At 46.3% G+C, this 27059-nt stretch overlaps 1 protein-coding gene across 8 annotated transcripts in view; it reads left to right on the top strand.

Moving 5' to 3' along the window:
* The window catches only part of Numa1 (nuclear mitotic apparatus protein 1), a 79675-nt gene that overhangs the window by 41866 nt on the left and 10750 nt on the right, over window positions 1-27059 (top strand). For 5 of the 8 annotated variants that reach the window (XM_028889106.2, XM_037196904.1, XM_028889105.2 and 2 more), the window contains exons 3-15: window positions 5387-5472; window positions 12090-12169; window positions 13283-13365; window positions 14371-14451; window positions 15023-15110; window positions 16448-16565; window positions 17185-17342; window positions 17623-17740; window positions 17824-17941; window positions 18751-18891; window positions 20344-20466; window positions 20558-23926; window positions 24578-24619. In XM_028889106.2, the coding sequence (XP_028744939.1) occupies window positions 5387-5472; window positions 12090-12169; window positions 13283-13365; window positions 14371-14451; window positions 15023-15110; window positions 16448-16565; window positions 17185-17342; window positions 17623-17740; window positions 17824-17941; window positions 18751-18891; window positions 20344-20466; window positions 20558-23926; window positions 24578-24619 (4605 nt within the window). The remainder of the gene's footprint in view (window positions 1-5386; window positions 5473-12089; window positions 12170-13282; window positions 13366-14370; window positions 14452-15022; window positions 15111-16447; window positions 16566-17184; window positions 17343-17622; window positions 17741-17823; window positions 17942-18750; window positions 18892-20343; window positions 20467-20557; window positions 23927-24577; window positions 24620-27059) is intronic. The other 3 variants (XM_028889112.2, XM_037196908.1, XM_037196907.1) reach the window with 1 other exon arrangement.

Here is a 27059-nt window from a genome sequence, read left to right as displayed (position 1 = left end):
CCTCAACTTTGGAGGGTTTCCCATCCTAGAGCAAATAACCAGAAGAAAATTATGCACGGAACTGTTTCTGAATTATCACTTAATGGATAGAAGTGATGAGTCTAGATTCCTTAAATGACTTTAAGTCAGCTAATTGGTGTGATTTTTCCATCTTGTTAGTGAACAAGCATTCATTCCCTTTGAATGCTTTACCTAGATTGCAGGCATTTAAAAGGAGATGACTTTGGATACTTAATTCTTGGCAGTCCCTCTTTTCAGCAGCTTAAAAAAGATCTTAGCCTGAAGTTTTTCAGAATCTTTCAAAAATAAAAATAAAAAAATAAACTGACCTGTTCTGACTAGATTAAGGTTTTTTCCCCCAAAAGGTAATATAAATATGTTGCCTTTAAGCCTTCAGTGGGAGGACTAGGGGTATAGTTCAGGAAGATGGGGTGCTTGCCTAGCCTGTGGAAGCACTGCCTTAATCCTTAGTACTAAACAGATACAACACATCTTTTTTAGCCTGTGTGACTTTGGGTCCAGTCTAAAAGGTTTGTTCTTTTAAACAGACTCCCATATAGTCCGGTCTGGCCCTGAACTCACTGTGTAGCTGAGGCAGACCTTGAAATCCTGACTCACCTTCCTGAACTTCTCCAGTGCTGAGATTAGGTGTGCACTGCCACACCTGCCTCTAAAAATTGTTCTTAATGTAAAAGTGCTTAACTGAGATACTGTCCTTTCTAAAGCTGAATTGATCTTCTAAATCTTCTTAATTTTATAATGCTGTTAAATTAACCTTTATAAAAGAAGTTTTATATCTGCTTCATTTTAATTTTTAAATTTTCCTTTTATTATTTTTAGTTATGTGTATTGGGGTGGGGGGCACAGGTAGTGCTAGTGCGTGTGGAGACCAGAGATGTTGGATTCTCCTGAAGCTGAAATTAGAGGTAGTTATAAGTAAGGGGGCTTTTGTTGATAATAAGGGGTGATGTAGTCTCTCTCTTCTTTATTTTTTATTTTATTTATTTATTTACTCATTTATTTATTTTCGAGACAAGGTTTCTCTGTGTAGCTTTGCACCTTTCCTGGAACTCACTCTGTAGCTCAGGCTGGCCTCGAACTCACAGAGATCCGCCTGCCTCTGCTTCCCAAGAGCTGGGATTAAAGGCATGTGCCACCACTGCCCAGCATCTCTCTCTTCTGTACCTGCTTTCTGTTAATTGGAGGCTTGAGACTTAGAAGGGTCTGGAAGGCTGGTCCAAAGCAGACACTCAAGCCAGCAGGGAATGGTAGGCATCTGGTTTACTAGCCTATCAAATCAGGTAATTTCACCTGAAAGAACCTGAAGTGACAGAACACAATTACATTGTTATGGGAAGGATAGAGACCAGTGGACCGAGGAGGGAAAGGAGACAGAGGCCCAAGGTGAGACCACAGGATCGTCTTGAAGTCCACTGAAGAATGTGGGCCAGGTCTCTTTAACATTGGCTTTCATCAAGTCCAGGGCTTTTCTGGGCCTAGTGAGTTAAGCTGTTTTGGGGAACAGTTTCAGGGCCACAGTTGATTCCTCGATAGTGTCTGTTGTCTGAGTGGAAATTTGATGGGATAGATATAGACGAGGGTAGAAGGTAAAGTTGAAGAGTTTAGGGAGATCTTTATCTGGGGTATGTATACACTTGGAACTTCCAGGCCTGTCTCCTAGTCCTGGTGGGTGGGATGTGGAAATCAGTCCCAAGTCTAGGGCAAGGAAAGAGCCCACCCTCAGGGATCCCCAGGCAGTAGGAGGAAACTTAAGCTATTGACTGACAGGAGGAGTACTCGCTTATCAGGCAACGGATCCTGAGCCCTTTGACTTGTGACAGATGATCCAAGTTGCAATTTCCTGAAGCTTACATAAATTTTGAAAAGTTTAATGCTATATTCAGCATTTTTCTGTGGGGTTTGAGGACCATCATATAAAAACCATAATGTAAGTATAACTGACAAAATAAATTTTACTTATTTTCAGTTAATTGTTTTAGGCTTAACCTTGACAAGGCTAAAGCTTATCCTTGTAGATGAATTAATTTGTACTAGCATGACTACAAGCATAGTTCTGAGCACATTAAAAACTGATCATTTATAAGGTGGCTCACCATTGACTTGCATGTCTGAATTATCTTTAGCAGTTTATAACAAGGTGGTACCTTTTATAAGGTTAGGGTTTTATAGTTTTATACCTGTTAAGTTTGAGCCCTAAAAATTGAATTGAAGATCCCTTAGCATCAAAATAAAACTTGAAACCATAAATATAGCCCACAGAGAGACTGGGAACCTTCCTTTCCTGATCTTTTCAATGTGTACCTTTACAGAATATCAGTTTCTTGTATGACTCAGTTTATCCAAATAGTTCACGCTTAGCAAACTTAGCAAAGACAGAGAAGTAGACATATCTCTTCAAGTCAGTTTTTGCTAGCCTGGATGGACCTGAGGAATTAATAAGCCTTATTCATCAAATGTGTTCCTTATCTAAAAATTTTTTAGAATCGGGCAGTCACACACCTTTAATCCCAGTACTTAGGGCAGAGGCAGACAGATCTCTAAATTGGAGACCAGTCTGGTCTATGGAGATACTTCCAGGACAGCCAGCTACACAGAGAAACCCTGTCTTGGGTGAAAAAAAAAAAAAAAAAAAAAAACAGAAACAGAACAAAACAAATGTAGAAGCCTGTAGTTGAACATAGTAAAGATCCAAGTGGTTAGCCATGGTTAGAGGCAGCAAGCTCCAGGAGGGAGCTGAGAGACAGGTGGGGAGGAGTCAGGAGCAGAGCAAGGAAATTTAGACTTTTAGGGGGTAAGTGTTGTGTTGACAAGAACTTCAGTTCAGGGTGTCTGTCCCCAGGTGGACCTAGAGACTTATCAAAGAGATGCCCAGGATCAGTGGAGGGCCTCTCTCCTCTATGTGATGGGACACCCAAAAAGGAGCTGCCTGACTCCAGCACGATTTTGTGGTAGACTATAAGAGCTGAGAGACAGCAGGTAGCTCCAAGTGAGACACTGAGGAGGGGAGTGGAGTGGTTAGAGTAGTGGTTAGAGTAGGTGGAGGAGAAGCAGTTGAACAAGTGGACTCTAAATGTTGGAGTTGAAAATGGGGGGTGGCAGGAGCCAGCAGAAGCAAATGATCTGAACACAGGAGGGTCAAAATTGGCAGTTTGGTTCAGCTAGGGAGGGACAGGACCTTTTCTGGGGGGTTTAATGTCCTTCCCATGTTTCAGACACCAAGTATAAGCAATCTTGCAGAGAAACTTTAGAGCTAGACTGCTCCGTGGACAGACAGAAAGATTTATTGGAGATCAAACTGCCAAGGTCATCTCTAGGGGTGGGGGCAGAAAGAAGAGCAAATAGCAGAAAAGCAAGCAGACTTTATATGACAGTCAGTAAGATGGAGTTCTGGACAGATACAGGCTGTCCAGAACTAGATTCTTAGAGCCAGTTGACCTTTTGGGGAAGATTAAGGGAAGTTACTGGAGAATTAACAGTGGTTTCTGATCCACAGAAACACCTTAAAAGGTCTGCTTTTTACACAATAACAATCTTTCTGTGTAGGACAACCAGCACTGCCATTTTGTGGGGAGGGACTATGAAGAGTGGGGCTTTAGACCTGACAGTGAGCTGCCTGAAATTGACTTGGGTCCTCCAGAAGCATGGTCTTCTCTGTTGAGCCATCTTTTCAGCCCCTTATTATTTTAATTTTTAAAAAATTCAGTTTATTTTTATGTGTATAGTTATTTTGTAGCCTGGTGCCTGAGGAGGCCAGAGTAGGATGTTAGATCCTTTGAGACTGGAGTTTACAGATGTTTGTAAACTGCCATGTGGATATTGGAATTGAACCCAGGTCCTCTGGAGCAGCAGCTCTAACTGCTCAGCCATCCCCTTCAGTACCCTACTCATTTGTTTTCATTCAAGATAACATATATATGAAAGATGGGGTCTTGCTGTGTAGCCCACGCTGTCCTGGAACCACCAGTGATGCTCTTTCCTCAGCTTCCCAGGAGCTGAGATTATCACTACTTCAGAAATAGTTTTAGACATGTACTTTGTATGTGCATGAGTACCTGTGTGCAGAGTCAGACTTTTTTTTACCGTGTTGGACCTGGAGGTTGAACTCAGATTATCAGGCTTGGCAACAAGCACCTTTAGCCACTGAGCCATCTCACTGGATCTTAGCCCATTGCTCTTTAAAGAGCACATTTATAAGCGATAGCTTCGAGCTAATTGCATATAGCCACATTCTGAAATTGTTAGAACAGCCTCATCTAAGTGGACTTGGTCTTTCAACCCTCTTTGTACTACAACGACAGTTCATTAGCAATCCCCATGGTAATAGAGGTAAACTGGAGTCCAAGTGCCTGTGAGATTCATATAGACTTCCCTATTGAATATCCTATGTTGAAATATTTGTCCGTTGGTGAATTTTGTAGTGTTAAGAACTGGATGGTCATTTGAAGCCAAAGAGAAAGAACCAGCAATTGGATCAGAGTTGAGTTTTATCCTCTCCTGCTCTTTCCCTTTTTAAAAAGTAACTTACTTTGTTTTTTCATTATTTCTTCCTCCTCCCCTCAGACTAAAGTGTATATTTGTAAACATTTGTTATTTTTACATTATTTGTTTAGTGTGTGTCCACACATGTACAAATGGAAGTCAGAGAAGACCAGCTGAAGTCTGGTCTTCTTGTGGGTTCTGAGGATCAAACTGAAGTCATTAGGCTTGGCAGCAGGTGTAGTTACCTGCTGAGTCATCTTGCTAGACCTAGGTCTTTATATTGTATTTAGCATGCTGTGGGTCCTAGGACCCCTAGGAGAGCTCTTATAATGGGCTATTACAGGTAAAAGCCTGATCTTTGATTTGCTTTAGGTGACTGTGTATGGGCACATTCACTGGGTGAGTGGGTATAGATTAAAAATCTTGGCTTGGTGTAGCATACACTTGCAAATACCTCCCCACCCACCCATCTCCCCCAGCATCTAGGAAGTAGAAATTGGAAGATTAAACATTTTCGACAGCCTAGTGAGATTTTATCTTTAAAAAAAAAATTGTGGAATCAACCTGTGCCTTTATTGTTGTAGCCTATACAAGTGTAGGCACTCACAGTGAGCAGAGTGGTGCCAGCATCTGAAGCATGTTGTGAACCACATGCTTCTGGCATTGTTTTGTTTTTGTTGTTTTCGAGACAGGGTTTCTATGTAGCCCTGGCTATTCTAGAACTCTCTTTGTAGATCAGGCTGGCCTTGAACTCACAGAGATCCACCTGTCTCTGCCTCCCGAGTGCTGGGATTAAGGGAATGCGCCATGCCAGCCTGGCAATGGAGCAGTGGACTACTTCGGTCATTGTAAGTACTCTCACCAGACTCTTTCCTTTGGCTTGTAGGTGAACAGTCTACATGTGGCTGACCCAGTAGAGACGGTGCTGCAGCTCCAGGACTGCAGCATCTTTGTCAAGATTATTAACACCATGTGAGTATGAGTTCTCCAAACCCTAGCTAGTGGTGGGGACTGACCGGGAATCCAGGTGGGGGTGGGATATTAGAAGGGTAAGTGGGTTCAAGGACTAGCACTTTGACCTTGCCTTTCTAGTTACTGAACCTCTCAGTGGGAGAAGTTTCAGTCTTGTCCTATCCAAAGACCTCCTCATTCTGGCACAGAAGGCTCTTCAGGGCCCTATGCACAATTCTGAGAGACTACCCTCGAGAACTTTCCATCTTCCTGTCTCAAAAGTAGTCTTCCGTAACCCTCTTTTCATGATTCACCCCTGCCTCACTGTCTCATTGTTGTATGTGTGATGTGAGTGAATGTGGATGCTCGTATGCCACAGCACTCAGGCAGAGGTCAGAGGATAACTTTTAGGAGTTGTTTCTCTCCTTCCATTGTGGGTTACAGAGATTAAACTCAGGTCACCAGGCTTGTGAGTCTATTTATTCCCTTTTACTACTACTGAGCCTTCTCCCTGGCCCAGACAAGTGTATCTAAGTGGATGAGGGTGAGTTGGAATTTTTGGTGTCTGGACTAGTGCTGCTGAGCAGCCCAGGACAGAGAAGCCTACTAGAATGGTTCTGTTAGCCTTTGAAACTTGGTGTTTGTGGGATGGGGTATCTTACAGGAGTTTAAAACCCTTACTGGTTCTGCCTGGCACTTGTTTCAGTTCCTTTGAAAGAAGTCATCATTGGTCCACATACTTCCATTTTCTTTCCTTAGCACTGACTTATGCCACTGGCTCTTCTTTTTTGTTGTAGTTGCTGTTAGAGACAGGGTTTCTCTGTTAAACCCTGGCTGTCCTAGAACTCACTCTGTAGCCCAGGCTGGCCTCAAACTCACAGAGATCTGTAGATGTAACCAACCGTCTTATTAAATAAGAAACACAGAAACAATGTAAAAGAGAAAGCCGAGAGGTCAGAGCTCAGAGCTAAAATCTCACCCTTCTTCCTGCTGTCCCAGCTTCCCGAAAAGAGAGCTATTTCCTGTGTGTAAGTCGATTTTCCAGTCATTCTTCCTTCTCATTGGTTGTAAACCCAAACACGTGACTGCCTCGTCACTGTCTGAATGTACAGCCCCTTAGGTCTTAAAGGCATATGTCTCCAATGCTGGCTGTATCCCTGAACACACAGAGATCTATTGGATTAAAGGCGTGTGCCACCACCGCCACACTCTGTTTATGGCTCTACTAGCTCTGACTCCCGGGCAACTTTATTTATTAACATACAATCAAAATCACATTTCAGTACAGTTAGAATACCACCACAGAGATCCACCTGCCTCTGCCTCCTGAGTGCTGGGATTAAAGGCGTGGGCCACCAAAGTCTCGCCTCGCCTCGCCTCGCCTCGCCTCGCCTCGCCTCTCCTCTCCTCTCCTCTCCTCTTCTCTCCTCTCCTCTTCTCTTCTCTTTTTTCCTTTCTTCCTTCCTTTCTTCTTTTAATTATTTATTTTTTATTTTATGTGCAGTTGTGTTTTTGCCTGAGTGTGTGTCTGTGTGAGATATTGGAACTCCTGGAATTCAAATTATAGACAGCGGTGAGCTGCCATGTGGGTGCTGGGAATTGAACTCAGGACCTCCGGAAGAGCAGCCAGTGCTCTTAACCTCGGAGCCATCTCTCCAGCCCTCGTTCTTTTTTTATCCTCTGCCTCATGCAGGATACCAGGCTCTCATGGCCTCATTGTTCTACTTGTTCCAGTTTATTCCCATATGGTGACCTCAAGAATATTTCTTAAATATGCTTTGTTTGCAGTTCTTCAGTGACTGTAGCTAGTAGATTGAAATCCTAATTGTTTGTTTTGTTTTTTTTTTTTAAATCGAGACAGGATCCCATGTAGCTAGCCTCAACTGACTATGTAGTGAACCATGATCTTGAATTTGTCTCCCAGGTGCTAGGATTGTAGGCATTTGTCACCATTACCTGGCTAAAATCTTTATCCTAATGGTAAAGATTATTTATTAAGCTAGATATGGTGTAGTGCTCTGTAGTTCCAGCTGCTTGGGAAGCTGAAGCAGGAGAATTGCTGGTGAGGTTGAGCAACACAGAGGAGAATCTTTTCAACTGGGTGTGGTGTGCACACCTGCAGAGACAGGCGGGTCTCTGTGACTTCAAGGCTGCCTGGTCCACAGAGTAGAGGCCTTGTCTCACTGCCTCCCCCCAGAGATAGATCTTTTGTCAGTAGCCTAGTTTAGTTCTCACTGAATTTGGTCTCTGCTTCCTCTCTTTTCTCTTTTCCCATTATTTAGATCTGTAGAAAGAACTAAATCCTGATTTTGTTTATTGTATTGTCTGTGGCTGCTTAGCTTGTTGCTCTTGATGTTTGTTGCCTATTAACTGATAGCTAAAGGTTTCTTTGCTCAAGGGTGCCTTATATAGATAAGGTTATAGATCACCTATAAACTAGAAGTTTGCAGTTTCTAAAAAAGTCATTAGTTTTGGAGCGCAGGAGAGGTTGGTTCAGCAGTTAAAAACACTTGTTGAACAATCAGGAGCACTGGAATTCAGATCCCAGCACCCATGTAACCCAGGCACCCGACAAATACCTTTAACTTCAGCTCTGTGGAGTCCAACGCCCCCTGACTTCTGCTTGCACATAAGTGCATGCACTTACACACATTTGTGAATATACTTACACAGGCACATATATACAATACACAAAAAATAAATAGTAAAAAATTATCTTCTCAGCATTCATGAGGCAGAGGCAGGCAGATCTCTGTAAGTTCTACGTCAACCTGGTCTACATGGCAAGTTTGAGGCCAGCCAGGACTACCTGTGCAATTTTTACTGTTTTCAAACTAATAGAGTGGTAGGATGAGGCATCTGTCATCATTGGTGGGTAAATCCATTAGGCTGGTAATACCTAGCCCACCATTGAATTTTACCATCACTAAAAGACAAGTGACAAGATATAATAATACCTTCTGTGTTGTAATATATATTATGGTGTATATGTGCTTTTTTGAATTCAGAATAGATAAGTTTTCTGCTTTTGAAAAATAAATTTCTAGGCTGGAGACATCTCAGCGGTTAAGAGCACTGGTTGGTTGATCTTCCAGAGGAACTGAGTTCAATAACTACCACCCACATGGTGACTTAGATGTTCTGTAACTCCAGTTCCAGGGGATTTGATTCTTTTTCTGGCCTTCATGGGTACTAGTCAGTCACTCAAGGTGCATAGATACATGCAGGCAAAATAGCACACACACAAAAAACTTTATTTTAAAGAGAAAAGATAAACCTCCTTGACTTGATAAAAGGCAGTAGGTGGTCCATGTTGTCTAACTTTTCCTGGGGAGGTATAGAGAAGTGGTCCAGTACCACAGATAGGGTGCTGGCAACAGACTAAAAGAACATTCTTGCCCAGTTGAACTTGGTGAATCTGTTTGTTGGTTAGTTAGGCACAGGATCACAGGTGACTCGGGCAGCTGCACCCGAGAGTTCACTCCAGGACTCCAGGACGGGGGACAGCTCAGCTGAGCAGAGCGTCTTTAGGAAAGTGTCTCTTCTCCATGCTGATGCTTCTTCGCTGCTTATGTAACCTCAGGGAGGGCCTGTCGGTGAGCTTCCTGAGTTTCTTAATTTCCTCGGCCTCATTGCATCCCTCCTTTCTCCCAGAGGAGTGTTTGTGAGGGAGCTGCTCCTCCACAGTCCAGGAGTCAGGATGTGTCTCTGTTCTTGCTTTAGCCTCTCTGGGTTATTCCTGAAAGACACTTTTCAAAGGGAAATTTCAGATACCCATTTTCTCTTGTAGAGGTTTGCCTGAGTCTCAGACGCGCAGGTACAAAGAGCCAGGCTAGCTTTTGCCTCCATGTCAGATATAAGATGACATGGAGCGGTTGCCTTTGGGAAAAGAGACATCGTTAGTTAGGATGCTGTAGCTGCTGCCTTTCCGATAGTCCTGCTGGTGCTCCTCCACATCAGAGGTCTTTTTCCCCAGGGAAGGAGGGCACACTGTCGGCAGAAGCTCTGTGCCACTCGCCTTTTTTTTTTTTTTTAAATAGGAAAAGGCATTGACATTGCCTCCTGAGGATGTTCTCTTTCATTCTTCACAGTGTAAAGCAAAAACGCTGTCCTCTCTCTCTGATAGCTTTGAGACTTGAATAGCAAAGTTTAATATGAAGGCCTGATGATTCTTATCTTTCTCTGTCTCCCTTTCTTTCTTTCTTTCTCTTTCTTTTCTTTCTTTCTTTCTTTCTTTCTTTCTTTCTTTCTTTCTTTCTTTCTTTCTTTTCTCTCTCTCTCTCTCTCTCTCTCTCTTTTTTTTTTTTAATTTATTTATTATGTATACAAAAGAGGGCGCCAGATCTCATTACAGATGGTTGTGAGCCACCATGTGGTTGCTGGGAATTGAACTCAGGACCTCTGGAAGAGCAGTCGGTGCTCTTAACCTCTGAGCCATCTCTCCAGCCCCTCTTTTTTTTTTTTAAGATAGGGTCTTATGCAGCCTTGTCTAGCCTGAAACTGTGTAGATGAGGCTGGCCTTGAACTCATGGAGACCCACCTGCCTCTGCCACCCAAGGGCTGGGAGAAAAGATTTCTTTTTTTTTTTTTTTCCTCCTTTAAGGGCCTGATATTTGTCTTACTGATGTTGACCTCTTTCCTCATTAAAAAGCCTCCCTCAGCTGTCCAGTCACCCTGGATGTCCTGAGTACCTGTTAGATGCCTAACTTTGTACCAGCAGCTAGAGTGGTCAGTTAGTTGTATGTGGTGCAGTTGTGTGGCTCTCTGAGCATTGGAGGATACCTGAGAGGGTGATAGAGGTTTGATAGCTGTCATTCTAGATAACTTCCTGATAGTTTGAGACTTGAGCAATCTAGAATGGGCTGCATTGATCTAGTACAGTGGTTCTCAACCTGTGGGTCGAGACCCCTGGGTGGGTCAGACAGCCCTTTCATAGAGGTCGAATATCAGATATCCTGCTATCAGATATTTATAATTCATAACAGTAGCGGTTACAGTTGTGAAGTAACAAAAACAACAATTTTATGGTTAGGGGTCACCACGGCATGAGGGCTTGTATTAAAGGTCTCAGCTTTAGGATGGTGAGAACCACTGCTCTAGGACTGGTGTGCTCCATGCTGCTCTACTTGTGCTAGGGGCAGTGTGAAAACAGTTTGGTGGTAAGTAGGTTTAGTAGGTAATGTGCTACACACTGTTCTTTAGAAAATGTTGAAGCTGCATGATGGTGTAGGTATGTAGTCTCCAAGTGTTTGAGACTCTGAGGGAAGAGGATTATCTGAGCCCATGAGTTCAAGACAAGCCTGAGAAACACAGTAAGATCTGTTTCAAAAAATAAAACAAGAAGAAAACCAGAAAATATCTGTATGTCTCTATATACATACATTTTAAAGATAAGGTTGGCCTTGGATTCCTAATCCTTCTGTCTCTACCTCAAATGTTGAGATTATTTTAGGTGTGAACTTCACTTTGGTTTAAACAAGTATTTTTGCAAACATTTGATTAGAGAAGCCCCTTACTTTAGGTAAATACAATACTCTTCTCCACTGATGCAGAGGGTTACCGAATTTCTGAGTGTGGGTCCGTAGGGAAGATGACTTTTTCCCGAGTCAGTGAGATTAGCACTTTTCAAGACTGTAGGAGTCACTTATCTGCTAGCGGGCCCCAGTGCCTCTTGAATGGGAATGGGGAGGGTCCTCACCTGGAAGAAGTCTGTTACTCTTTGCCCAGGAAAGGGTGAGGTAACTCATGGTCATGGTATAGGTGTACCTTATGCTTTACAAGGATGTCTCTAGCACTGGATGGTTCTAGGGCCAGCCCTGCTCTCCAGAAAGTTGGCTGAGATGTGAGGATTTATGTCTTGAGGAGTCTGGATATCTTTGATCATTAGTATTTCCAGCTACACCTAGAGATAAATGAGCCTTCTAACATAAGGTGGAGAAGCAGAGTCACCTCAGAAAACGAAGCTGTAGAGAAAGTGGCCATGCCTGGCTGTGACTACCGCCTGCTTGCTGCTTCCTCTCTCCCTTGTTTCCTTCTTCTGTGTGTTACAGACTGGTAGACAGTTGTGTGGAAGCAAGAGTGTTCATCAAAAACGATTACTCCTTGGCACCTCTTCTTAAAATGTGCAGCCATTTCTTCCTCTGCCCAGTGTGGAGTGTGGGAACTTTCCCCTGTTCCCTCAGAGCCTTGTTTCCACCCATTTTTTCTTACGTTGGCCCTGTTTTCTCTTCCCACGGACCTCTCCCCTTCTCCGTTAGCCATGTTTCCTAGGTTTCCTGACATGTCACTGTTGAGCCGCTCCAGGCTGTTTAACATGGCTTCCCATTCATCTGTGCTGCCTCCTCCCAGCTCCTTCCCACAGAGCATTCTTCTTACTGCAAATGTGTTAGCAGAGTGCTATGTTTTATGGAAGGGACCCCATGCTTCAGGTTTCCTCTTCTCACCCATCACACATTTCATCAGAATAAAGTAGTGTTCTAGTATCTTCTCACTGCCTCCAGGATCAGGTCTGGCTCTTTCCCAGGCCTGGGATGGACCGGGTCTGAAGAGAAGAGGGACGGTTGTAGGTAAGCAGTAAGGCAAAGATAGCTAACTACTCCTATCCTAACGCTTGCTCATTTTTGTTTGTTTTGTTTTAGCCACAACACAGAAGAGGGGCAACAAATTCTTCAGCAGCCAGTGCCAGAAAGACTAGACTTTGTTTGCAGTTTCCTACAGAGTAAGTGTCTGTCTTAACTCGGTGGGCAGCTCCAGCTCCTAGGACTTGGGAACCAGAGGACTTAGTCATGGCTGTCTGGCAGAAAAAAGGTTCAGAATCCTCTACTCTAGCAAAAAGACAAACACAGCTGTGTTGTGCTCCCTGGATCTTGAGATGTCTCTGCCACCAGCTTATGTTAAGAAAAATGTCCCTTCAGTCCCAGAGTCCATGTCAGGGCCAGTAGATCATAGGGTTGGCATCCCTTGTGTTCACTTGTGTTTACCTGTTGGTCTTGTGGTCTCCTTATTTTGAAGAAACAGAGAAAAAGGTTCACATTCCCCTTGTAAGAAAACTTTCCCTTGCAAGAAAAATAGGTAATCGCTTGGGTAGTAGGTAAAGGGCACGGTTACCGTTTTTTAGACATAGGTTCTCAGTATGTGGTATGGAGATAATTATTGCTCATCAGGTTGGGGGAAGATTAAATAAGAATGTTTGTGAAGCTGTGTGGTGGTAGCACACACCTTTAATCCCAGCATTTGGAAGGCAGAGGCAAACGGATCTCTGAGTTTGAGGTCTACAGAGCTAGGGGGAAAAGAAAGAATGTTTGTGAAACTTGGAGCATAAAGCGTGTCGGCTCCCCTCCCTGGTTATCCTTGTACCACAGAGTCTGACATTTAACATTGGGAGCTGCCTGCCATTTCTACCTCAAGAGAATTATAGGGCAGGTGAAATTTTGTCCCTACAGGCTGTTACTATGAAATGCTCTGGCAGAATAAGGGTCTGGTGTCTTCTGTTGCTCTAATTGGATTCAGCCTTAGCTGGAAAGGACTCTAGGATGATCTCATATCTCTGGCTCCTTCTGTGGTGCTAAGTAGGGGAGATGATGAGCTGGCAGGTGAGTGTAGGGTCTTGACCCAGAGTTATTGCTAATGTCCTGGCACTTTCTTCTAATACTATCCATAGAGCCCTTGGGCTGCCCCTCGGTAGAACTGACTTCAGGTGGAAATACAAGGTAGGTGAGAAAGAACATCAGGAATGAGGGCCCTTTGTCTTGGAGTCTCCTCGGAGACTGTAATTCTGCTTCTGAAGTTGAATTTTGAGAGTTCAGTGTTTGCTACATATTTGTCATTGCAGAAAATTGGAAACATCCCTTGTCTACACAATGCCTGGTGTCTGTGCAGAAAGTGATGGAGGGGTCTGAGATGGAATTGGCCAAGGTACCTGTGGGATATCAGACTTGGGTGGCAGGGGCCTGAGAAATCTGCAAGGCTTTTTCTGAACCTGAATGAAGGGTGCTGTTTTGGAACTCATCAGACCTGCAGGCAAGGCCAGCCAGTTAGCCCAGCCAGTTGGCTAAGTCAGAGGCCATTTTTGTCCAAGGATTCTGGGAGCCCATGATCTTTTGACAAAGAAGTTTACTTGACCAACACTGAGGCCTGTGATGGAGATTTGCAGGAACCAGTTCTCACTCAGTGATCATCGTATTTTTCTTTCAAGCTCAGGTGACTTCATTTCCTCTGCTGGGTGTTGGTCTATAGAGGGTAGTGTCTTAAGTTTTATGCTCCTGATTCCACAAGTCCAGGAATCCAGCTGTGTAGAAGTCCTGACACCTGTCTTTTTGCACCCTGAGCATCAAGCCCTTGGATTTATTTATTTTATTATTATTATTAGTAGTAGTAGTATTTTTAGTTTTTTGAGACAGAGTTTCTCTGTGTAGCCCTGGCTGTCCTAGAACTCACTCTGTAGCCCAGGCTGGCCTCAAACTCGAGATCCGCCTGCCTCTGCTTCCCGAGTACTGGGATTAAAGGTGTGCACCAACAACACCACCACCACTACCACCACCACCACCACCACCACCACCTCCTGGCAAGCCCTCGGATTTATTTATGAAAAAGATGTCTCCTGGGACTTTTTTTTTTTTTTAAGATTTATTTTTATGCTCATTTGTGTTTTGCCTGCATGTATGTCTGTGTGAGGGTATCATATCACCTGGAACTCGAGTTCCAGTTTTAAGCTGCCATGTGGTTGTTGGGAATTGAACCTTGGTCTTAACCACTGAGCCATCTTTCCTCCTGGGACTATTGAGGATGGTGGTTTGGGACTGCTAATTATAGAAATTCTGAAAGAGAATAGCTCAGAATCTTCAAAATAGCTCTTGAGTGGGAGCACCAGGAAGAGATGTATCTCACTCAGTGACTGCCACTTCTTTGTTCGGCTTCTAGATGGTAATGCTGTTTTTATATCACTCCACCATGAGCTCCAGAAATCCCCGGGACTGGGAACAGTTTGAATATATGATTCAGGTAGGCTCTTGTGCCTTCATCCCACTTGCCAGCCCAGCCTGGGCTTCCCTTGCCCAATCATTTCTCTTTAAATAAAAGTTACTATTCTCTAAAAAGTTAATGTGTGTCGTGATAATAGCCATTCATTGTAAAAAACAAGAAGCAGAAAATGTTGAAGTCCAAAGAAGGAAATTATATTGTCAGTAAGCTCATCCCTAGACACAACCGTAAACTTCTTAAGGGATTAATTTTTGAGGCCTTTTTTATGTGCATGTTTTTAATTGTCCTGTGTATTTGGAGAATATGTAGAAGTTATTTCCTTTTCCTGTGTGTGTCCTCATGGCTGTACTTGCCATCCCACTCTGGTAAGGTTATTTGCAAGAAGTCAATAAAGTTACATAAACGCTCCCTGGTAGGGAGAGAAGAAGTAGAGCCACTGTGTTGTGGGGCAGGCGATGGAGTTTCAGCTTTACGGGGAAAAGAGACCCACCAAGCCCCGGGGGATTAGCACTGCTGGAGTAAGTCCTGAGTCCTCCTTTCTTTGGTGTCCACAACACCACAATGATGTTCATTTTCTCTTCCTGTGGCCCAGGCTGAGTTAGCTGTCATCCTGAAGTTTATGCTGGATCATGAGGATTCATTAAACCTTACTGAGGACCTAGAGAATTTCTTGGAGAAAGGTGAGTAGGACCACTTGTGAGGATCCACTCTCTCTCTGAGCAGAGGACTGCTGGGGTCCTCTGACCCAACACATGGCACAGAGTTGGTATTCAGGAGTCATGTGTGATGGAAGGTGATTTCTGAGCCATGTTGCTAACACCTCAGATCATCTGGAATGGCTCCCTGCTGCCTGACAGTTGAGCAGGATTCTTGGAAGTGATCTCATCTGCATTAGGGTGATTTGGACTCCTACTTCTCACATTATTTTGTTTGGCTTTTTATTTGTTTTATTTTTATTTTACTTTATTTTTATCTTTTATATATATGGGTGTTTTGCCTGCATGTATGTCTGTGTGTGCCTGGTGCTCAGATAGGCCAGAAGAGGGTATTGGATCCTCTGGAGCTGAGCTAACATCTTAAGAGTTTTAAGCTGTCATGTGGATGATGGGAATTGAACTTGAGTCCTCTGGAACTGCTAAGCCAGATCTCCATCTCCGTGGTTTTTGTCTTTTAAGTGCTAGGCTTAGAAGTTAGAGATAAACATCTTTTGGAAACCTTGTAAAACATTTCCCTTCATGCTCCAGGTGGGAGGCAGGAACATAAAAACTAGTAAGCCTGGTAAGGGGACCAAGTGACAATATGCCAAGTATCTCACAAAATGAGAGTTCCTCATGTCTCATGAAGAAGTCAGCTCCTGCTATTAGGACTCTGTGCCATACATAGTTCTAGGCAAGTCCTTTTCTGGCTGTAAAACTTGGGTGGGATTCTTCATGTTCAGATTCTTGAGGGCGAGATGTTGAGAATGGGAGTCTAGAAATGTTAAGAAAGCTCTCTGGGCCAGATGCAGGTTTGCAGGTTCAGCTTGTGGGCCATTGAAGCTGCAGGTGGACAGAGCAAATAGGAGGCTCCATCACATCTCTGTGAAGAGGGAGAAGTAGGGTGATTAGAGGTAGTGAAGTCCTGAAAAAGTGCTCATGGGAACCAAGGGAGGAGAGTGTCCTACACTTTGGTGATGTAAAAGCTAGTGTGGAGGTGTTCCCAGAGCTGGTGACATCAGTCCAAGCTGTAGAGGCCTGTGGGAGATTCGGTGCTGAGCTCTCAGGATGCCTCTGCAGTCCTGACACTGAGGATGAGAGGAATTTCCTCACTCCATCATGCTCTTTTGAGTACTTTGTTCTGAGAAAGCGGAAGCCAGGCACTTGGTTTTAAAGTCCTTGACCTTGCTGGTCAGGTTCTTTCTAGTAATTCCCTCTTTGGTTTATATGTGTCTACAGATGCACACCTGTTACATGAAAGTGAAAATCTGTTCACCCCCTACTAACTGTTCTTGGTTTGTTTGTCTGCTTCTTATCCCTAGTTCCGTACACCTATTCCAGTACTGTCTCTGAAGAGCTTTCTCCACCCAGCCACCAGGCCAAGAGGAAGATTCGCTTCTTAGAAATACAGAGGATTGCTTCATCTTCTAGTGAGAACAAGTATGTCCTGGGCCTCTCCCTGGCATGGTGTCTCCACGCCCATTTAGTCAGTCCTTGGATACTTGGAGGCTAAGCTGTTTGCCATCCCTTTATACCATTAGGAAGTACTTTGAGGGTGCTGTTTATTTGGGTTCTGTCAGGAGTTTGTTCTCCCTCAAAAGCAGTTTCCTGACGGGTGGTGGTAGCGGTGCACGCCTTTAATCCCAGCACTCGGGAGGCAGAGGCAGGTGGATCTCTGTGAGTTCGAGGCCAGCTTGGTTTACAAATCAAGTTCCAAGACAGCCATGGCTGTTAACACGGAGAAACCCTGTCTTGAAAAAACAAAACAAATTAATAAATAAAATAAAAAGCAGTTTCCTGTTTATGGAAATCCCTTCTTCCTTCAAAAATACATGTTTCCAATTCTTCAGCCAAGAAATTAAGACATGGAGGAGGGAGAAGAAAAGTTTCTCCGGGTCATGACCTGAGACATGAGGTAGCCTGGCAGATAGAACCCAGGCACATTGGGCTCCCAAACTAGTGTTGACTATGGTCACTGGTGCTGTCCCATCCCTGGTTGCTGCTGGTAACTTCAGACCTTAGGCTCTTAGCCTGGTATCTTTGCCACCTCTTTCCTTAGCTTCCTCGCAGGTTCTCCATCCTCCCCTATGGGTGACATCCTGCAGACCCCACAGTTCCAGATAAGACGGTTGAAGAAACAGCTGGCAGATGAGAGGAACAACAGGGACGAGCTGGAGCTGGAGCTCTCTGAGAGCCTCAAGCTCCTCACTGAGAAGGGTAGGTGCCTGACAGAATATGTGGGGACTGGTAATGGGGGGCATTGGGATTTGCATCCAGGGAAGCCTTGGTGACAGCTTTGCCACCATCTTGTCCCTTCTGCTGACTGGGGCTTCAGGCTCAGCCCTGGCAGGTGTCAGGTGTCAGGCTGGCCTTCTGGACACTGGATTCTGTTCCTGTACCATGTCCCTTTTCTGTGGAATGGACACTGTGTGCCTCCTTTGCTCTTTCCTGTCCCTGGATCTTTGCTGACTCTCGTCTCCTCTCCTGCCCTGGGCAGATGCACAGATAGCCATGATGCAGCAGCGCATTGACCACCTGGCTTTGCTGAATGAGAAGCAGGCAGCCAGCTCTCAAGAATCCGGAGAGGTCGAGGAGCTCCGTGGCAAGAATGAGAGGTATGATTCTTCTGCCCTCTTCCCGACATCTAGTCCCTGCTGCCCAGTCGTGCCCAGCGTTCTGACTGCCCGTCTTCTGGCAGCCTTACCGTGCGGCTGCATGAGACTCTGAAGCGGTGTCAGAACCTGAAGACAGAGAAGAACCAGATGGATCGAAAGATTAGCCAACTTTCTGAGGAGAATGGGGATCTTTCCTTTAAGGTGAGTAGGGCTAAGGTGGTGTTAGTTGTTTTTTACTCTTTACTCTCTGAGGGGCCCGCCACCCAGGTCCCAAATAAATCACACATAGAGGCTTATTCTTAATTATAAATACCCAGCCTGAAGTTCGCTTGTTTCTTACCAGCTTTTCTTAACTTTAAATTATCCCGTCTACCTTTTGCCTCTGAGCTTTTTCCTTTTCTTTCCTTCTTTCTCTGTGTCTGACTGTGTAGTTGGGTGGGCTGGTCCCTGAAGTCCTCCTTCCTCTCTCATTCCTTGATCTTTCTTCCTTTTCTCCCAGATTTCTCCTTTTTATCCTCTCTGACTGCCAGCCTGCCTATCCTTTCTTCTGCCTCATTATTAGCCATTCAGCTCTTTATTAGACCATCAGGTGTCTTAGACAGGCAAAGTAACAGCTTCACAGAGTTAAACAAATGCAACATATCTCTGCATCATTAAACAAATATTCCACAACATAAACAAATGTAACACACCTTAAAATAATATTCTACAACACTGAGGTGGTCAGAAGTTTCCCCAAGAATGTTGAGAAGACTGCCTAGAACCTGGCTTAGGCTTTAGTCCTTCCCTAGACCTACCTGCATGCTTAGTTTCTTTCCTTGTTATTGGCTTCTGCAAGGGTGCTCAAACAGCCCTAAATGTTGATGTATGGTCCTGAATGGGAGATCTAATTGGCTGTGATTGGATTGAAGGTGGGGAAGGATCTTTGGAGGCCCCAGGGCCTGGGCTTGAAGCAGTAGTTGGAGAGGGGTGCCATGAAAGCCAGAGCTTTCATCCTGCTCATGTCTCAGGTGCGAGAGTTTTCGAGCCACTTGCAACAACTGCAGGGTGCATTCAACGACCTGATAGAGGAGCACAACAAGGCTTCTCAGGAGTGGGCAGAGAAGCAGGCTCATCTGGAAAAGGAGCTCAGCACAGTCCTCCAGGATAAGGTAACCTTTGGCTGGGGAGCTGGTCACAACTTTATACATATAGTCCATCACTTTGCATGGTCCTAGAGTGGTGAGTTGCCTTGTCAGGGTTTTGTAATTTGTTGTAATAGGCTGAGTGCAGTATACCTGTGAACTCTGTGATGTGCCAAGTGTGGGGCCTGGAAAAAATTAATCAGTCTCTAAGGGGAATGATGCCCTGCTAACTATTGTGAGATTAAAGGGTGACTCATAAGCTCTTAGTGAATTAGTTGTAAATTCATGTTGGGTATTCTTTGCTGAAATGCTTGATACCATAAGTGTTTCAGAGGTAGATCTTCTCGTTTTGGAATATTTGCATAGACTTTCTAAGTTGCTCATCCCTTAATCCAAAATCTAAATCACTCTAAAATAGGATTTTTTTTTAAAAGCAGACTAGCTCTGTAGCCCAGGCTGACTTTTTTTTTTTTAATAGCATCTTTTATTATTATTATTAATTTATTTTTTGAGACAAGGTTTCTCTGTGTAGCTTTTGGAGCCTATCCTGGAACTTGCTCTTTAGACCAGGCTGGCCTCGAACTCACAGAGATCTGCCTGCCTCTACCCTCCCCCCACCCCCACCCCAAGTACTAGGATTAAAGGTGTGCGCCACTAGTTCCTGGCTCTTTTTTTTTTTTTTTTTTTTTTTTTTTTTTTTTTTTTTTTTTAGCATCTTGTTGGAGCTCAGAAAGTTTTGAATTTGGGGTCATTTTGCATTCCAGATTTCAGATTAGGGATGCTCAATCTGCGATACGGTTGATGTCATTAAGAGCCCAACTCTGCCACCAGCTAACTATGTAGCTCTTGGGCATAGCTCTTAGAATCTGTGAAGCAGGAGTTTCCTTTGTGAAAGAAACAGTAATAGCTCCCTCCCAGACTTGTGGGTGGATTAGCAGTTCAGGGATATATCCATCATGTTGCTTTGTACCCACAATTGAGGGGAAGTAGATGTGTGGCTGGGTCAGATGAGGCTCAGCTGGTGTAGATGCCTGGGCCATTTTTAAGCGTTTGGGTAGTATGCGAGTCAAGGTTTGTCTGAGGAAGGCTACGTGGCAAGGAGATTGAAAGTAAGCTTTGCACATTTTGACTTAATTCATCCATGGAATTGAGAGCAGAAAGTCAGGTTCTCAGGAAGTCCAGACCCAAGGTTTCTTTTTTTATTGGTGATGTTTTGAGACAGGGTCTTGGAGCCCAGGTTGGTCTTTCAACTCTTGATCCTCATGTCTCAGTCTCTTGAGTTTTGGGGAGCCATCATTTCCACCTCAGACCTATGGTTTTCTGAGAGGTTTTCTTCTGAGTCAGGGCAAAGAGAGATCTAGGTAACAAGATGATCAAGTCTCACACTTTCTTGATGAGTGTGAGGTGAGGGCCTGTGTGGTAATCAGTCAGGTGACTGTTCCGCTTCTCTGTTTACATGAGTCTCTTGTTTATTCCAAGAAATGTCTTGAAGAGAAGAATGAAATCCTTCAGGGAAAGCTTTCCCAGCTGGAAGAACGAGCAGCTCAACTGTGGGAGAGCCCAGCCAAGGAGAAGGGTGAGGTGCTGGGTGATGCCTTGCAGGTAGGAATAGACCGAAGCAGCCAGTAAGGCAATTTGATGGAGTTGGTTCTTGGTGTTCCATTGATCCCCATTTGTCTCTTTATCCCAACAGCTGGAAACCCTGAAGCAAGAGGCAGCCAAACTTGCTGCAGACAACACCCAGCTCCAAGCCCAAGTAGAGACACTGGTGAGTGAACGGGGCCAACAGGAAGCCCAGCAGCTGGCTGAGCGGGGCCACTTTGAAGAAGAAAAGCAGCAGCTGGCCACCTTGATTGCTGACCTGCAGAGCTCCATTTCCAACCTCACCCAGGCCAAGGAGGAGCTGGAGCAGGCCTCCCAGGTTCAGGGGGCTCAGCTGACTGCCCAGGTGGCCTCTCTGACAGCACTCAATACCACCCTGCAGCAGCAGAAGGATCAAGAACTGGCCAGCCTGAAAGAACAGGCCAAAAAGGAACAGGCTCAGATGGTCCAGACCTTGCAAGAACAAGAACAGGCCACCCAGGGCCTCCGCCAGCAGGTGGAGCAGCTGAGCAGCAGCCTGAAGCTGAAGGAACAGCAATTGGAAGAGGCAGCCAAGGAGCAGGAGGCAGCCAGGCAGGATCTCGCCCAGCAACTGGCCACTGCTGCTGAGGCTCAAGAGGCCTCTCGAAGGGAACGGGATACTGCTCGCCAGCAGCTGGAAACATTGGAGAGGGAGAAGGCTGCCAAGCTAGAGAGTCTGCAGCAGCAACTTCAGGCTGCCAATGAAGCTAGGGATAGTGCACAGACCTCGGTCACACAGGTCCAGCGGGAAAAGGCAGAGCTGAGCCAAAAGGTAGGAGAACTCCATGCCAGCATTGAAGCTGCCCACCAGGAACAGCGTCAGGCCCAAGCTCATGTGACAGAGCTAGAGGCCCAGCTGAAGGCCGAGCAACAAAAAACAACTGAGAGAGAAAAAGTGATCCAGGAGAAGGTCCAGCTCCAGGAGCAGCTCCAGGCCCTTGAGGAGACTTTGAAGATTACCAAAGGCAGCCTTGAAGAGGAGAAGCGCAGGGCTACAGATGCCCTGCAGGAGCAGCAGCGCCGTGTTGCTGAGATGGAGACTGAGTCCCGAAGCCTGATGGAGCAGCGTGAGCAGGAACAGAAGGAGTTAGAACAAGAGAAGGCTGGGAGAAAGGGGCTGGAGGCCCAGTTACAGCAGCTTGAGGAGACTCATCAGGCTGAGACCGAAGCCCTGCGCCGTGAGCTGGCAGAGGCCACAGCCTCCCAGCAGAGAGCCCAGAGTGAGACCGAGCAGCTCGTCAGGGAGGTTGAGAGCTGGCAGAAGCGGTGTGAAGCTCAACAGCAAGAGGAGGCGAGGTACAGTGCCCTGTTCCAGGAACAGCTGGTGGCTTTGAAGGGGGACTGTGAGAAGGCTGACCAGGAGGCTCAGGAGGAGGCAGGAGAGGTCCACAGTGAGGGCCAGATAGGCCAGCAGCAGAGTCAGCTAGCCCAGCTTCATGCCAACTTCGCCAGAGCCCTTCAGCAGGTTCAGGAGAAAGAAGCCAGGGCCCAGAAGCTGGCAGACGATCTCTCAACTCTACAGGAGAAGATGGCTGCCACTAACAAGGAGGTGGCCTGCCTGAAGACCTTGGTGCTCAAAGCAGGTGAGCAGCAGGAAATGGCCTCACTTGAGTTATTCAAAGAGCCCCCAGGGGCTGGAAACAGAGAGTCCGACAGACAAGAAGAGCAGCGGGGACGGCCGTTCTCCAGCACACAAGCAGCACTGAAGGCTATGGAGCGGGAAGCTGAGCAAATGGGCAGTGAACTTGGTAGGCTGAGGGCAGCACTGATGAAGAGCCAGGGCCAGCAGCAAGAAGAACGTGGGCAACAGGAGAGGGAGGTAGCACGACTGACCCAGGAGCGGGGCCAGGCCCAAGCCGACCTGGCTCAGGAGAAGGCAGCCAAGGCAGAGCTTGAGATGCGGCTGCAGAATACCCTCAACGAGCAGCGTGTGGAGTTTGCTGCCCTGCAAGAGGCACTGGCCCATGCCCTGACGGAAAAGGAAGGCAAAGACCAGGAGCTTGCCAAACTTCGTGAGCAAGAGGCAGCTCAAAGAACAGAGCTGAAGGAGCTCCAGCAGACTTTGGAGCAACTGAAAACACAGTTAGTCAAGAAAGAGGAAGAGCACCCTGCAGGAGGTACTGCTGGAGAAGGCACTTCTGGCCCAGGAACCCAGTTGGAGACAGCTAGAAAGACAGAGGTGCCGGGCCCTGAGTTGGAGGCTCTTCGGGCAGAGGTCAGCAAGCTAGAGCAGCGGTGCCAGCAGCAGCAGCAGCAGGTCGAAGGCCTGACACACAGCCTGGAGTCGGAGCGTGCTTCCCGGGCTGAGCAGGACAAAGCCCTGGAGGCGCTGCAGGGCCAGTTAGAGGAGAAGGCTCGGGAGCTAGGGCAGAGTCGAGCTGCCTCCGCTTCAGCTCAGAGAGAGCTGACAGCCCTCCGTGCCAAAGCCCAGGACCATAGCAAAGCTGAGGAAGAGTGGAAGGCCCAGGTAGCCCGTGGCCAGCAGGAGGCTGAGAGAAAAAGCAGTCTTATCAGCAGCTTGGAAGAGGAGGTATCCATCCTGAACCGCCAAGTCCTAGAGAAGGAGGGGGAGAGCAAGGAGTTGAAGCGCCTGGTTGTAGCTGAATCAGAGAAGAGCCAGAAGCTGGAAGAGAGGCTGCGCCTGCTGCAGGTAGAAACAGCCAGCAGTAGTGCCAGAGCAGCCGAACGCAGCTCAGCTCTACGAGAGGAGGTACAGAGCCTCCGGGAGGAGGTAGAGAAACAGCGTACAATTTCGGAGAACTTGCGACAAGAGCTGACCTCACAGGCAGAGCGAGCTGAGGAACTGGGCCAGGAGTTGAAGGCCTGGCAGGAGAAGTTCTTCCAAAAGGAGCAAGCGCTCTCTGCCCTGCAGCTGGAGCATACCAGCACACAGGCCCTGGTGAGTGAGCTGCTGCCTGCCAAGCACCTTTGTCAGCAGCTGCAAGCGGAGCAGGCCGCTGCTGAGAAGCGCCACCGGGAGGAGATAGAGCAGAGCAAGCAGGCCGCTGGTGGGCTTCGGGCAGAGCTAATGCGGGCACAGCGGGAGCTTGGGGAGCTAGGGCCTTTGAGGCAGAAAGTGGTTGAGCAGGAGCGAGCAGCCCAGCAGCTCCGGGCAGAAAAGGCCAGCTATGCAGAGCAGCTGAGCATGCTGAAGAAGGCTCATGGCCTGTTGGCAGAGGAGAACCGGGGGCTGGGAGAGCGGGCCAACCTTGGCCGGCAATTTCTGGAAGTAGAGCTAGATCAAGCCCGGGAGAAGTATGTCCAGGAGTTGGCAGCTGTGCGTACTGATGCTGAGACCCATCTGGCTGAAATGCGGCAAGAAGCACAGAGTACTACCCGGGAACTAGAGGTGATGACTGCCAAGTACGAAGGTGCCAAGGTGAAGGTCCTAGAGGAAAGGCAGAGGTTCCAAGAAGAGCGGCAGAAACTCACTGCCCAGGTAAGGTGTCCATCGTATGTCCGCTACATTCTGTAGCCCTCCTTCCCTTCCTACCCCAGCTCTAAACTGCAGTAGCCTGCCTGCCTTCATTCACTGAGCAGCATAAAAAGAAAGAGACTAATAGACTTCAAAGTTTGTCCTAAAGAGAATGTTAATGATAGCCTATACTGGTGCATGCCTGCAATCCCAGCTCTCGGGAGGCTGAGACAGGAGGAGGTCACTTTGGGTTGCATAGTCAGACCCTGTTTGAACTCCCACAGCCCTTCCCCAACCATCCCCCCCCCCATTAAACAACAACAACAACGAAAATATCTGTGGCCTCCTTTTCCTTGAAAGCTGATTCTGAAGAGTCAGGTTGAAGCAAGCAAACTGGCTTTTGTTTGTTTGGTGTTTTAAAACAGAGTGTAATGTAACTCGGGCTAGCCTTGAATTCACTATATAGTTAAAGATCACCTGGAACTCTTAATCTTCCTGCCTTCACCTCCCAAGTGTTGTGAGAACAGGCATACTAGGTCCTGTTACTTGGCTCCAACTGGCTTTCTCCGTCTCTGTCTCCATATTATAGTCTCTGGGAGAAGTGTCAGAGCCCACTGAGGTCAGTCTGGCAGTGGCCCCATCTCACTGTCTCCATTGCTTCTCCCCCATACACAGGTGGAGCAACTAGAGGTATTTCAGAGAGAGCAGACTAAGCAGGTAATGCCTGGGGTTCTCGATAGATGCTGGCTGCTTAAGCGGTGACCAGTCTTGGTGCATGACCCCGGCTGCAGCTTGCTCCGCCAGCTCCTGTTGTGAACTGTTTGTGAAAGGGCAGGGTCGAGCCGTGGAATCCAGGCCCAGGCTGCCCAGGAGTGCAGTGTTATAGGCCCTCTCTTGGGCCTCATCCTACCCATCCCAGGTCGGCCTCTTCCTTTCTGCACTTTCCTTTTACCTATCACAGACAAGGGGGCGCACAGCTTCATCTTTCCCAGACCTGCACTGGTAACAGAGTCAGTCCTTGTGACTCAAAAACCTCCAAAGTCCTGTTTTGAGTTAGGGATACTAATCCAAGAGGAAGAACAGATTGATATGGCCTTGTGTAGGTTGTTGTCCTTCTTTCCCACAGAGTCTGGATTTATCCAAGGTGATAAATGAGGCAGCCCTTGGAGGATAGGGAACATGATGAGCTCAGAATACTCACTCAGCATTCTCTGGTGCCTTATCCCAGAGTCTCATGCAAATAGTGCTTTCTGGAACCGGAAACTAAGATTGAGAGAAGTAGAAGGGGTCTTCCCTAGATGGCCCAGGTCTTCCCTAGATGGGCCATGTGCTCCGCCTACCTTCTCCCTCTCAGGCATCTCCCTCCTCCCTAGTTAGTAGGCTACCGAGCTGATATTTAGTGAGAACACTTTGTCCACTCCCCAACCAGTCACATTCTAAGGAAATGGGACAATCATATTGGAAAGCAAGCAGTTTGCAATGGAGCCTTTTGCCTCTTCCTCTGCTGCCTGTTCCTGCCTAAGCTCCCAGAATGCCTAGAAGAAGCAGGGGTGCTTGTGTCTGTTAGGATCTCTCTTCTCCTAACCCCCTTTGCTGTTCCCCTTTGTGACGGTTGGGGGAGGGGCTTGGGTGTGTGTGTGCTGCCCCTGTTCTTGTCTTCTCCCAATGCTAACAACAGCCATTATGCTGCTAGCGTGTCTCTAACAGCCCTTGGAGATTGGAAAGAGGTCTGGGAGCTTTGCTTTGGCAGTTTTTGGGGAGGAGGGAGGAATGAATGTACTTTGACAGTGTTTGTTAGAGCACCAGAATGTCTTGTTTTTTGTTTTTTTGTTTTTTTTATTTTTATTCTGTGTGTGTGTATGTGTGTATGTATGTGTGTGTATGTATGTGTGTGTGTGTGTGTGTGTGTGTGAGTGAGTGAGTGAGTGAGTGAGTGAGTGAGTGATGCATGCTCGGTGCCTGCAGGGACCAGAAGAGGGTGTCAGATCTCCTGAAACTGCAGTAATAGTCCATTATGAGCTGGCATGTGGGAGCTGGGAACCAAACCTGGGTCTTCTACAAGAACTGCAAGTGCTAATAACTACTTAGCCATCTCTCCAACTCCGTAAGCTGCTCTGTTCTTGCCCCCAACTTTTCTAGGTTAGGTTTGGGAAAGAGCATGTAGTAGGGATATGGAGAAGTGGTGACTCTGGAAAGTCAGCTCTTGATTTTGGTGGCTGGAGACTAGGGATGAGTTTAGGCAGGTGACCCTGGCAACATCTATTTGGGGCCACCTCATGCCCTGACAACCTTTGGGCAGCAGGCTTCCACCTATGTAGAAGTCGGAGAAAGGGCCTGAGGATAATGGTCTGGGGAAACCCCCTGGTTAGTCTAGACCCCCAGTGTTTTAGTCAGGGATCTTTAGAGGAATAAACTGATAGGATGAATCTATATATATTAAAAGGAGATTAAAGAGTAGCTTACAGGCTGTGGTCTAGCTAGTTCAACAATGGCTGTTTCCTGATGGAAGGGCAAAGAATCTGGTAGTGGTTGAGCCCACAAGGCTGGATGTTTCGGCTGGTCTTTGGTCTGTATTGGAGTCCCAAAGAAGTAGGCTCTTTTACCAACAGAAATGTCTTAGCACCAGGACAGATAAACTTACCAGCAGGATTGAGGCAATCAGGCAAAGAGGAAGAGCTTTATTCCTTTTTTTCCTTTTATGTGGGATGCCACCAGAAGGTTTGGCCCAGATTTAGGGTGGGTTTTCCCATCTCAGATGCCCCAGTCAAGAAAAACCGCTCATAGACATGCCCGGCTGCTTGGATTTTATTTGATTGCAGATGTGGTCAAGTTGAAAACCAAGATTAGCCATTTACATACAAGTCCACCTCTTGTCAGCTTGACCCATGATCATATCACCTTATGCCATTCTTAATTTCCAAATGAAAATAGGTCATAATTATGCCTCACAGGCTATAACTATCCCATATACAACTGCAAACACATTATATATTTTAGAATAAATGAAAGTATCCCTTGAGGGACATTCTTTTAGCGACTCACAACTTAAATAAAACCACTGATATGTCATTTGATGCTACATCCCATGATAAACTAAGGAAAGGAAAGACACCTGTTTAAAATGTGTTTATATGTACATAAACACAGTTTTAACAAG

This window comes from Peromyscus leucopus, chromosome 1, assembly GCF_004664715.2.
Source record: "Peromyscus leucopus breed LL Stock chromosome 1, UCI_PerLeu_2.1, whole genome shotgun sequence".
Lineage (NCBI taxonomy): Eukaryota > Metazoa > Chordata > Mammalia > Rodentia > Cricetidae > Peromyscus > Peromyscus leucopus.
This window is presented reverse-complemented; position numbering and strand designations above follow the sequence as displayed.